At 37.6% G+C, this 13461-nt stretch overlaps 2 protein-coding genes across 2 annotated transcripts in view; both read left to right on the forward strand.

Moving 5' to 3' along the window:
* The first annotated feature begins 10245 nt into the window (after window positions 1–10245).
* LOC149168011 (uncharacterized) lies at window positions 10246–10890 on the forward strand. Its single transcript, XM_089430666.1, has one exon. It carries the CDS (start codon window positions 10246–10248, stop codon window positions 10888–10890), a length of 645 nt encoding a protein of 214 aa, XP_089286792.1.
* A 21-nt stretch (window positions 10891–10911) lies between these two features.
* Window positions 10912–13461, forward strand: part of LOC149168012 (uncharacterized) — a 28107-nt gene continuing 25557 nt past the window's right edge. The window contains exons 1-3 of the mRNA XM_089430667.1: window positions 10912–11291; window positions 11626–12603; window positions 12721–13077. Of these exons, the coding sequence (XP_089286793.1) occupies window positions 10912–11291; window positions 11626–12603; window positions 12721–13077 (1715 nt within the window). The remainder of the gene's footprint in view (window positions 11292–11625; window positions 12604–12720; window positions 13078–13461) is intronic.

Raw genomic sequence — 13461 nt, forward strand, 5'->3', positions numbered from 1 at the left:
GCTCCTCTAGAATATCAGTTACCTTGATATTAAATCTTTGGAAGTCCTCGTTGTTCTCCCCAAATGAACCCTTTTGTTTGAGATTTATTAATTGAGTAAAGAAGGTATTGCTCTTTGTATTCTCATTATGTGCCATCAATTCCTTCATAAAAATTGTCCAAATGACAAGTGATTTATGAGAATAAAGCCATCGATACCACACAAACTAATTAGGTTCTAAATATAAAGATGCAATGTGTACCTTTTGTGTGTGTTACACATCGTGTATATCAAAGAACTGCTCCATATGTAGTATCCATGTTACCAGATCCTTGCCATCAAACTTCCTCATATCGATCTTTGGAATATGATTGGTCTTTAACCCAAAGTTAGAGTCTCTAAACTTATAATTCACATTCCTTTTGTTCTCATCATGAGTTTCATGGAATACCTTATGACCATTAGGAAGCATTTATTGTAGCAACTTTGTCAAACCTTCCTTCAAAACTTCGATTTCCGGTTTTAAACCATCCATCAAACTTTGATTTCTTCTTTTAAACCATCATTAAAACCTTCCATTTTTTATTCTAAACCATCCATGTTAGCTTCTAATTCATTTATTGTTTCTCTTTATGATAGTGAAAATTGTTGCACTTGTTGCCGTAATTTTGATATATCATGTTGCATTTCTTCCTCTTCATGTGTCATTGTAGAGCTTTCTAAGGGCTTAACAAGCGTAGCATTTTTTTGTTTAGGAGGTAGTTTGGAACTAATTAATGATATCTATGCTTCACTATTCCCTTTGAATCACTTCAAACTGATTTTTCAAACATAAATTATGCAAATTTACAAATACACACGTTTTAAGAGCTTGATTTTGAGCTTGTTGATATGGCTAACATTGAAAATGCCATATCTCTGTGATTTTGGCATCCCAAGGTTTGAAATTGTGTCCTAAAGTATCACTCCGTGTCTTCTTTCCAGCCTCACCAGTTATACCAAGATTGGATTATTCAAAATAAAGTTATGTCAAATCCCCACATTGACCTAATTATCAACTGGTTCCAAGGAAAATTTTAAGGATGGAAGTTTATCTTAAAGTTTAGAAACCTTGGCGAATCTTACTAGTCTCTAATAGACAAATTATAAAATGTTTGATGATATTTTTGTAAAAATATCAAGATTTTTTATTACATTATATTAATCTATATAAGATCTTGGCGATTTTTAAGGTAAAATAATTTTATACTATAAAACTTGGGCAAATTATTTTTAGAAAAAATGGAAATTGGCGAATCTTTTTTTAGAAGAAGTATAGAAAATTAGCCCACCTATGAATATTAGCCCCTAAAATTTTCCCTAACTAGTTTAGTACAGAATACTTGTACAGGATGCCACATGTCACTATTTTATCCTTCAGCCCTAAAGCTCATACCTGAAAAACTACATTATGTTTGATTTAAGTGTCTTCTTATGAAATTCAAATCCAATGCTTGAAGAGAAACTTATGATGATTTTCCTAGGGACATATGTTTGACTAAATTTTGGAGCATATAAAAACCCTAACTTATTTGGAAAATATCCCCAAAAATATAGCGAAAAATGGTATGAAATTGTAGCCATATGTTCATCAAGATTTCGCCTCCACATGGTAACAATTTCAGGGTTTGAATATTCACAATTTTTTATTATATTGAAGTAGAAAAACCCTAGGATTAAGAGCTATGATACTAAATGTTATGTACCCAGATAAAAAAAAATGCAGAAACATAAGAAAATATAGATCAACAACTAGATAAGAAGCCTCTTCGAGGGGTCAACCTCCCTTTACATCACATAAATGAACAATTCTTGGATGATTCTAATGACAAGACCTCCTCGGTATATATAGGATTCTAAAGGGTTAAAATATAGTTAGGGCATACATAACAATAATAATGTAAGGAAACAATAATAACAATAGTGGGATTCTATGGGGCACATAATAACAATATAGGGGATACACTAGTATTATAGGGACCTAACAATAACACCATCACTTCATCTCTTCAATAACTTCCTAACGATATAAACCTTGCCTAAATATGACTCCTGATTGAAAGTTATACCCTCCTAAATATTGACCAATTAGGTAGTGCCACATGGCACCCTACTTAGCTAATGGACCAACCACCTCATGGTTTAAACCTTTAGTCCAAGTTAATAGCAGAACCCCTTACCTCTCTGACGATTAACAAGATCTACTCCTAATGCTTTCCACATTTGTTAACGGTCATTACCTTCATCGTGGCTTGTGTTAATCACGCCCCCAACCAAGGATGAGTCAACTTTACTCGATGATAGACGTGAGGCGTGGACAGAAAATTTCCTATCATAAAATGCCAATATTTGACCCTGCGCTCTATATTACCCATGCCAAGAGACAAGAAGAAACCTCATGAATCTTCTAGTAGGCATAATCAAGGGTGACAAGGCATATCACGTGGCACCACCTGGTATCCATGTGTTCATGTAAATTCCTCATCATCTGACTCGAAGACACCCTGCCTCCTAAAAATCCTATTGGTGTCACACTATCGTTAGGGTTATGTCACCCTGTCATGTGGCATCGTATACCAGTGACACATATCATCCAAAAACTAGTCACATAGACCTCCAAAGGGGATGATTCTTCCTATCATGTGTCATGCTAGAAACATGTCATATCATAAACCTTACCAAATCATCCTACCTACGTGGTGTCCATGTAGTTATTCCTAACCTTCATGGTGTTTTCCAACTCATCTTGTCTAGGGTCCCAGAGAGTCGAGCCCTTTTGTGAAATTCCATGATTTCTCATTTATAAACAAATGGGACTTCTATCATGCTCTCTATCAACCATACTTGGGTCAAAAATGGTTCAGTTGATCCCAATGCAAATGAATGGTACAACATGAAGTTTCTAGTTGTCTGATGCTAACCCTTGGTGTTGTGATTTCTGTCCACCATGCCCATTCCAAAGGGTTATGACCTAGCAACTAGGCACGACGCATATTGAGGATTAATCCATCATATTACTGATAAACCCATCATTATGATAATCACATGATTAATGCTTAATACAAAGTCTCTAACCCGCATACAAGCTTACTTTCTGCAATGCTCAAGATTAGAACCTTAAGGGTTCAAATACTTTTCTTAAACCTTCCTCTAAGACCTAGCAGTAAAATTGAACACCAGATCTCAGTAAGGATAAAATCCCTTATCTCCATACGGATTTTTTAAGGCATTATACACATCTTGAATATATGTAATAAAAACATCAACATGCATACTAACCGACATCCAAGAAAGCCTAACCATGAATATTAATGATCTATAATTTTATGCACAATGGCATCATATTAACCACAAAGTGGAACTCGGACATACTACATTAGATCTATTGGTAAAACATATATTGTAGAATAAATATATTCAACATTCTTAATTAGAAAATAATCATGGTCATGCTAACTAATGGAATTCCACACATTGTAACAATTAACCATGCATAACAAGAATTCATTCAATTCATGTAAACAACTTTGTAACTCAGTAAGGTATCAATAAGCATAGAGGCCTCCCAACCCATTATAACCATGAGGACATATAAATAACATCTCATTATAGCCAATCATAAACATCACATTCCTTCATAAAAATTGTTTTTACATGCATTTCCATCATACATAACAATATCATTTACTATTCACAATGAAACATATGCACAGGTGAATATACTTATCCAGATAACTTAGATGATTGCAAATTAAGGGAGGGACTTCAACTCTCCACCCAACCATATGCCAGCTACACTACAACCTTTATTACAACTAAAAACCCCTGAGCTAGATTTAGAGACTAAGGTGTCAAGTGCTCTAGGGAATTCACACCAATCCAAGTCAACCAGATCACATGGGAATCCAGAGCACACATTGCCTCCTCCTGATACTCAGGAGTCCAAAGCACACAGTGTCTTCACCTAATCAAACGCTTCAAGGGAGAGTTGTGGCATAGTGAAATGGACCATGGGGTACTCAAGGAGACAGGTGTTCTAGATGTGAGCATGAACCATGATGGTGTCAAATGTAGAACACCTTCTACTCTAAGAGAAAGTGTTGGTTGATGTAGCTCAAACAGGTGTTATAGCCTCAGGTGGTGTCAATGAGGCTATGAACACAAGAGAAAAAAAATATCGCCAAGCCCAAGATATAATTTTGAATGGAAATGTCTTAATTAAATTAATTAATTAAGTAGTTTTTAATTATTTTCCTAAGTTTTAAATTTGGGAAATAGATGAATTAATTGGTAATAATTGAGACATGGTTGGTTTTCCTCTAGAGTATTCTAAAAAACATTTTAAGTGATCTTAGCCATTAATTAGATCATTTCAGATATAGATATTGTTGTTGATTTCTCAACACGAGCTTATAAAGGAAATTGATGGGCAATATTGGAGATCATTCATTGCAAAGAAGAGAGTGCATTCATAGCTAGGAGTTTGACACGAATGAGCGTTTCAGCAGCAGTTGAAGCAGTGCATATTTCTAGAGGAATATTATAAAATAATAGTGGAAATAATAAAATAGTATTAGATTACATCATCAAATTTTAAAGGGAAAAAAGAAAAACCTACTTTTCTACTCGTATTTTCAACTTATCTCACTATGGTTTTACTCAAATTTTGAGCGTAAGCACTCGTTGGATGTAGAATTTAATTCCTCATCCAATATGTACCCATGTTGCATACTTTTAATAGACCTTGCTACACGTAAAATGAGAAATGCATGAAAAAATGTTAATGCAATCATGTTTTTTATGTATTTCTCATTTTTCATGTAGTAGGGCCCATCAAAAGTATGGAACATGTTTACTCCTTGGATGAGGAATTAAATTTTTCATCAGACAAGTGCTTCCGCTCGAAATGTGAGTAAAATCGTAGGGAGATAATTTGAAAATACGAATTGAAAAAGTAGTTTTTTTATTGTTTTATTTTTTAATCTTTTTACTTTTTTACACCAAAAATGGTGAATCATCCCCCATGGTTGGCATCATCATCTTGAATCCTATTGGTTCTTATAAAGTTGATTTTGGTTGTACATTTATATTTTGAGGCCCATTTTTTGCCTCTAATTTTCTCTAATGAAACTCTTCTAGGATAAAAATATGAATTGGAAAATGATCGTAAGAGAGAAACTCAGAAGCACCAGACAAAATAAGGGAGAAAATGTTGTTATTTATCTCACCCGCATCAAGACAATCAGATATGAGCTAGCAATCCTTGGAGAGAATTTCAAGGATGAAGAGCTTGTGAGAACAACCCTGAATGGGTTTCAGAAGCAGTGGGATGTTTTCATGCAAGTGGTTAGTGGAAGATCTAATTTTCCTAGTTGGGAATGCTTGTGGAATGACTTCACATAGGAGGAGCTTCAATTAAACCTTATGAAAGGAAACAAAGATACTATCAATAGTTCAAAGCATAAGGGAGATGACAGTGAGAATGTTTCTATTATGAGCAAGGGAAAAGTGAAGAAGGGATCCATCAAAAGGTCCAACTCCAAGGAGGAAAATAAGGAGGACATGTCAAAGATCAAGTGTTATGGTTGTCACGAGTTTGGCCATTACTACAGTAGTTTCCCACACAAGAAGAAAGGTGACAAGAAGGGTGAGAAGAAGACATCAGTGGTCGTAGATGATATATCTAGACAGATGGAGGATGAGTTTGCACTCATTGCTTGCAGCAATTGTCTGTGAGAGTTGTGGCATAGTAAAATAGGCCATGGGGTATTCAAGGTGAAAGGTGTTCCATATGTGAGAAAAGACCATGATGGTGTTGAACGTAGAACACCTTCCACGCTAAGAGGGAGTGTTAGTTGATGTAGCTCGGACAAGTGTTCTGGCCTTAGGTGGTTTCAATGAGGCTAAGAACACAAGAGCATAAAATCTATCCATGCCCAAGTTATTATTTTAAATGGAAATGAATTTAATTAAATTAGTTAATCATTTTTTATTTATTTTCCTAAGTTTTAATTTATCAATATTTCCAGTTATAGAGCGAATTGCAGGAAATCAGTGCAAATTTCCAGAAAGTGCATGTCAGGTTGTAAAGAGACAGTGTAAGCCTTTTACTAGTCAAATCAACATGTGGAGATGAAAAAATATTTTTCCAGAGCTTTGTTGTGGTTGGGAAAGCAGTTGTAATATTTATCAATTGCATAATTTGCTAAAGATTAATAATAAAACCCTTAGATCTGAAGAATCGGTTTTCCCTCTGGGGTTTTTCCAAGGACGTTTTGTCTAAAAATATTGTGTCCATTTTGTTATTTGTTTTCTATCAGAGTTTTCGTAGTTTATTTTTTTGAATATTACAATCATGTTTTATTCAAAATTTGAAGTAAAATAATTTTGATTAGAATTAAATAAGTTGGATAATTATTGATTGATTGCAACAAGTGATAGTTTTATCAATTTTTCACAGCAATGTCATCCTACGTTCAATGTGGCAATGGTAGCCGAGGGGAGTAGGAGGGTTTACTCGCTCGTTTATATGTAGAAGATTTTGTTTGAGCTTATGCTAAATAGACTCTAGAGATGGTTCATAAGGAGTTACAACAAATGAAGGTGACTATGGCAATGGATTGCGCTTGCACTTCTTAATCAGAGGTCATGGTTGATATTTTGGATTGGGTTCCAGACCCGGCGCACACCCAAGAAAGACGAAACCAACGCCTCCCTACTATTAATCTTATTGGAAGTCAAAAATGTTGTTGGGGAAGGTTAACATTGATAAAATTGAAACTAAAGAGGAGATATTGTTCATGTTGAAAAAAGCAGTACTGAACTAGAAGGAGATGAGGCTTCACCTCACACATATTGAAGAACAATTTCCTCATGGCCTTTATCCAAGTGGTTGTAGTAAGGAGCACCCCAACCCAATTGAGGTGGATGCCACAGATTCTCCTTAGTTTTCATGCCTTTGTTTGCTAAGTTGTGTTGGTTCCATAATCTACTTAGGCATAAATGTTATGCTCAGAAAAGTCTGCTTATCAGGCTTTCTATAGAGTTTCCTATGCTCTTCTTTTCTATTGTATACTGCATGCAACTCTGTTAGTTATTGACTCTTGGTTTCAAATTCAAAATTTATTTTGAAATAGATTTATTGGTATTTTGTCAATGGTCTAATTTCCCTAGCAAACTATTGACAAGCAAGGCTTGGACATTATATTTTCATGATATAATAGAAAGTTCGCTTACATAAATATTGTAAATTGTTAAAAAATAATCAATTAAGAAAATAAAATATCATGTACTTCCACTTTTAAATTTAGAGTCAATTTTATGTTTTTTATTTTCAATGGTACTAGTTGTTAAGACTATAATGTTATATTTGGAAAAAAAAAAGAGATAAACAAACTTAAAAAACACTTTAAAAACAAACATTTGGAAAAAATTGTAATCTTAAAAAAATGCTTAAAAATTCAATCTTTAGAAAAAATAAAATATTCATACTTTATACATTAAAAAATTAAATAACAAAAATTGTACCAACCACTCTCAAACAAAAATTTGTGACCGATAATACTATTTTTGAAAATTAGCATAAAAAAATTTATCCCCAATAACATTATTTTTGAAAAGTAGCATAAAAATTAATATTAAACGTATCTCTACAGAAACGAAATCTCAACAATGTTCTCATTAAATTGATAATTTTATTGAAAATAAGTAATAAGTAATTTTAAAGAAAGATATACCCTTTTTTTTTTTTTAAGAAAGCATGATTGAGTCACATTTTTTGGAAAGCTCCAAAGAGTTCGAAAGGTCCATTAAAAAATGGCAACAGGTAAGAATGCCCATAAGACTTACGGGTTTTTGCAAGGCACACAAATGAGATAAAAGCAAGTTTATTTTTAAACTTCTAAGAAATCCTTTTCACGTTTTCCTTAAGAGTGTCCACGAAAATTCTGGTTTAATGTTTTGGAGAAATGTTGAAAAGGGTTGTATCATGTTTTCTTCAAAGTTCTAATACTCATATTTTTCAAAAGCTTTAATATTTATATTTTTACACTGGTTTATGGTATGGTAGGTTATATGGTTGTTATTTTACCATTAAAAATGTTTTGATTTTCAATTAGTTCTAAAAATAAAAAAAATTGCAAAAAAATAATTATCAAATTTAATATTTCAAAAATAAAAGATAATATTTGAAATTAAATTTTTATTTTTTTTATTAGTTTATATACATTAAATGACTAATTTTATAGGTTACAAATAGAATTTATATATATATATATAGATGTGTCAGCAAGTGTCATAATAATACACACATCAAATCTCAATATTTATGAAAAACAATACATATATCCAATCTTAATATCTATGAAAATTTCATTATTTATAAAAATTAAAATAAAAATAAAAAATTTATGTCACCAAGTGTCATAATAGTACACACATCAAAATAGGTCTAGAGTATGCCCTAAAACTATTTCAGCTTGGCTAAGAGCCATTTTTCCTCAGATGTAAGGAAACAGGTTAACGACCCAAGACCCAGAGGCATCCTGCCCCCATACAGACCACCAACGGGTTATTTCAGGTGGCGTGGTTTTCTTTGATTAACGATGATGAGACAGCGTGCATTCGCAGTTAGCAGTTAGAGATGGTTGTTCTCACTGTTGGTTTGAGAATTGAGTTATGATAGGTTTTCCCACCTATGAAAAAAAATAAACATCAAATTTCAATGTTTATGAAAAGTAGTACACACATCAAATCTCAATATTTATGAAAATTTCATTTCTAATTAAGTGTGTTAAACTCGTGTTTGGCTTTTAGTTACTGTGTAACTTTTAAAAATAATTTAGAAAAGTTTGTTTAAGATTTTGAAAATTTTTAACAATCACATTTTATTTTATGATATTCTTTTTTAGTAGTTTAATATATATATATATGTGTTGTGCGCGCGCGTGTGTGTATTTAGTTACTTTATATATAGATTCACTTTTTATATATAATATTAACATATATAATCTATTTAATATAAGAAAAACATCTAAAATTATTATGTCACTATTTAAATAAAATATTCCTAAGTTATAATGGGAAATCTTTAACAAAATCTTTTTTAAGTCTTTCTACTAGGACTTCCATACTATTGCAACAACTACAAAAATCCCAACAAACACATTTGTGATTTTTTATCACTTCCTATATCAATATAAAGATATTTTTGAAAATGCAATATAAGTTATTTCTCTAAACTCTTGTTGCATTTGAATCTCTTCCTACATTAATACAAATTCTTTAAATAAATGATCAACATTTGAGTTGATATATATATATATACACACACACATAGTTTTTTTATCTTCATAAATTGATTTCTAATTGGCACTGATATTATAGTCTTACCGGGTGTGTACAAGCCAAAGATGGGGAAATACAAATTGAAGCACTTTGAAGGAGCTCGCAGGCGAAAAACATGGCGGACCCTAACTAGGGTTTGACACAGGGCCCCCCTCCCATGGCGACCTGCACCTGGTGCTCCTGGGTAACGACAGCACTGACGGCCTGTTCATTGACTGCGATTTTGGGATTCACGGAGGCTTTTGTCTTATTCTGCGGTCCCCTCCCGGTTCCGGTGGCGCACTAACCCTCCTTTCTTTCCGCTGACGGTTTCCGGATCGATTCCTGTACCGGCTCTCCCTGCACCGACACACAGAATGGGCGATGAAGACCTGGTCGATTATGAAGCGGACCCCACGCCTCACCAGGAAATATGGGCACACTCTAATAGACCCCTTATGATACCGCGGAGCGTCGCTCTGGGTTATGAGACAGGTGTGACTTCACAGCAGAGGCATTTGCCGGTATCAGGGCAGAACAAGGCCACTGACTTCAATCCTGCGGACGCCTCACCTCTTGTGTGCCCACCCCTTTCCCCTACGACGTTACAGCTTCTGGGTACTAGCTTCCTGAACTCGCCTACTCTGGACGCTCCGTTACAGTTTAATAACCGCTCTGCATTACCTCCGCCTCCTCCGCCCCCGCCTCCATCTAGCTCACATTCTCCCTCAGTTTCCTTTATGCCGCAGGCCCAACGACACCCCCACCACTCCTCCCCTCTTTTCCCTCCGGGCACTAGCTCCTCGCTCCCCGATACGCTCGGGATGTTTCGCTACTACACCAATTCCGGTCCGCTCCACGGGCTCTGCTCAACACAGTTCATCTGATCCCTGTCACAAACTTATGAAGGAGACCCCCATCGGCAAGCGTTCTGAAAAGGTGACGAAAGGCAGATGTATGCGGGACATTGACTCGAACTTCAGCGTTTTTTTTGGGCCAGAAGCTCCACTGCCGGATGTGATGGCTGCTTCGCACAAGGTATTGGTTGGCAGGGTTCGAGGACGCACCTACAACGCGAAGCGACTAAAGGCTTGGGTGGAGGAAATATGGGGTACGCTACTTAAAGAATTACCAGAGGTAATGGTTCTCACCAGAGGCTGGTTTGCCTTACATTTCCACCGACCTGAATACACCCAGTGGATCCTTTCCCAGTTTTGGCATATTGAGCTAGCACCAGTCCTGCTCAAGCGATGGGATGCTCTCTTTGATCCAGAACGTGAACAATTGGGGGCTGGACCCATATGGGTTCGTCTGCCAGGTCTACCATGGCAATTCTGGAGCCCATATGCTTTCAAGCGGATCGGGGACACACTTGGTACATACCTGGAGCACGACAGATCATACGAGAAAACGGGAACTAGGACCTTGGCGCGCATTCTAGTTTACATGGACACCAGACCTGGTCTTGAGGGGACTATTACACTACACCATAATCATGTCTCCCGCAAACAGCTCCTGGACTACGAAGGAGTCCCCTTTCGCTGCTGAAGGTGCCATAAAATTGGCCACATGTATAAGGATTGTCCGTTGATCACGGGGGTGACTTTCGCGGAGACTAAAGGACCTCGACAGAAGACTACTATGGAACAAAATGCAGGAGCAAACATCTCGACAGCTGGTGACCAGGCTCAACAGGAGACTCTTAACAAAAAGGCGGATGATGGTGCTAAGATGAACGCTCGGAGGAAAGCAACGCCCTCATCAGGACCGCCGCGTACACGCTCAAAGACAGCAGAGGATGCTACCAAATCGGCGGAGGCTGCACCTGCTCATTCGGGTAATGCATCCACTCCTATCTGTACTCCTTTTATTTCTGATGAATTACAATCGATATTACACTCCACATATCGGAATTCATTCTCAGAAAATGTTACTCTCCCCTCCATTCTGTGCACCATCGCCCCCCCCCACCCACTTTTTCCACCACCCCCCCCTCCCACAATCCGACATTGGGTTGTCCTGACTCTCCGCCCTCCCCGGCCGGTTCCGGCTCCCATCATTATCATCTGCGATCTCGGGCTCGTCCTAAACTTCTGGGACTGGGATCATCCCCTGGTCGGCTACGCAAGCAAAAATGCGGTAGACCATCCAGTATCTCCTCTGCAAAGCTTAATGCAGTTGCGGATGTTGCTATGGGGAGACAGTTTACTATTGAACGGGCACTTAGAGCAAATGAGCCCCTGATCTGTGGTTCTCCATGATCTGGCTCTCCTTCAACTGCAGGGGACTAGCCAACCCCAATAAACGACTGGCTCTTAAAAGACTCTTGCAAGAGTCTAGATGTGACATCATTTTCCTTCAGGAAACCCTCTGTAATGCCGAAGTGGCGGTGAAATGCCTTCAATCTCTGCTCCCGGGATGGGTTTTACATGGATTGGATGCCTGTGGCCGATCTGGTGGTCTTCTCATTGGTATAAACCCTAGAAAATGCAAGCCTCTCTCTGCTTGGGGGGGCAGTGGCTTTCTGGGGATGGACATTATCATGGGTGAGTTAGGCATACCAATCAGAATCATAAATATTTATGGGCCTAATCAGAATAGACTTGCATTCTGGCAAAATTTCTTATCTAGCAGCCATATTACGCTGAATACAGTTATTGGGGGAGATTTAAATTTCTCTCTGGGGGTGGGGGAGTCCTGGGGTCATCATGCGCAGTGTGACCCTCTGGCGGAGCAATTGAACATGCTTCTGGATACTCACCATCTTGTAGATATCCCCATGAACAAGAAACTCCCCACTTGGCATAACCAACGTATTGGAGAGGCTGCTCTAGGAAGGCGTCTAGACAGATTCATGATGCATGAGGCATTGATACAATTATTTCCCTTATACAAACAGTGGGTCAGCACTGGGGGACTATCAGATCATCAACCGATCCTTCTACAGGTCAGTGACAATAATTTCAAGCCGCGCTCCCCCTTCAAGTTTTTTGCGGGCTTCCTCCAAGAACCAGACTACATCAAGCTGGTTACGGATTTTTGGGTTTCCCAACCCCCGCTAAGAGAACAAAGGAAAGCATTGGATTTCTGTGAAAGACTAAAGATTCTCAAAGTGAAGACTGAGATCTGGGCAAAACTTAAGTGGAAAAGAGATGACCAGATTCTAAAGGACACAAAAGAACAGATTGCACTTTTAACTGATGAAAAAGGGGCTGGATATCAAACCGACACCACAAATACACTACTGTGTCAGTTGCTTGGGCAAAAAACGAAGATATTACAAGAAAAGGAGGAACTTTGGAGACTCAGAAGCAGAGCCATTTGGCTCAAAGCTGGGGACAGCAACACTAAGTATTTTCATAACCTCGCAAATGGCAGAAAGGCTTCAAATACCATTTGGAAGCTACCAAGGGAACCGGATGGCTGGGCCACCACACACCAGCAAATTGCGAGATTGGGAGTCTCACACTTCAAGAATCTATTCACGGCTCCAAATACTGTAAATCTGCCAGACATTATCAGACTAGCTGGGAAGTTCCCTCGGTTTGTTGGGCAGGATGACATTGAAGACCTCAGCCAACCGGTTACTACACAAGAGCTGGAAAGTACCCTCAAATGGTTCAAAAAGGATAAGAGCCCGGGACCAGATGGTTGGCCGGTGGAGTTCTATTTGACCTTTTATGAATTGCTGGCAGAGGACCTTCTGGCTGTCGTTGAGGAAAGCAGGATTACAGGGCACATTCATCCTCCTATGAACCAGACCTTCATTGCCTTGATACCAAAATCTGATGACCCCTCATCCTTCAATGATTTCCGCCCTATCTCCCTCTGCAACTGCCTCTATAAAATTATTGCCAAAATCATTGCTAACCGCATTACGCCTATCCTGTCCACACATATCTTTGCGGAACAATTTGCTTTCCTCCAAAACCGCCACATACAAGAAGCCATTGGCACTGCCCAGGAAGCCTTACACTCCATCAAGCTGAAGAATCTGAAAGGTATCTCATTAAAGATTGACCTTGCAAAGGCTTTTGATAAAGTGAATTGGCTCTACCTTAAGATGATCCTCACTCATTTGGGATTTCCCCTCTTGTTCATAAACTGGATTATGGGATG

The sequence above is a fragment of the Pinus tabuliformis genome, chromosome 5_1, assembly GCF_031772625.1.
Source record: "Pinus tabuliformis cultivar Carrire ecotype Pingquan chromosome 5_1, CPIR1, whole genome shotgun sequence".
Taxonomy (NCBI): Eukaryota; Viridiplantae; Streptophyta; class Pinopsida; order Pinales; family Pinaceae; genus Pinus; species Pinus tabuliformis.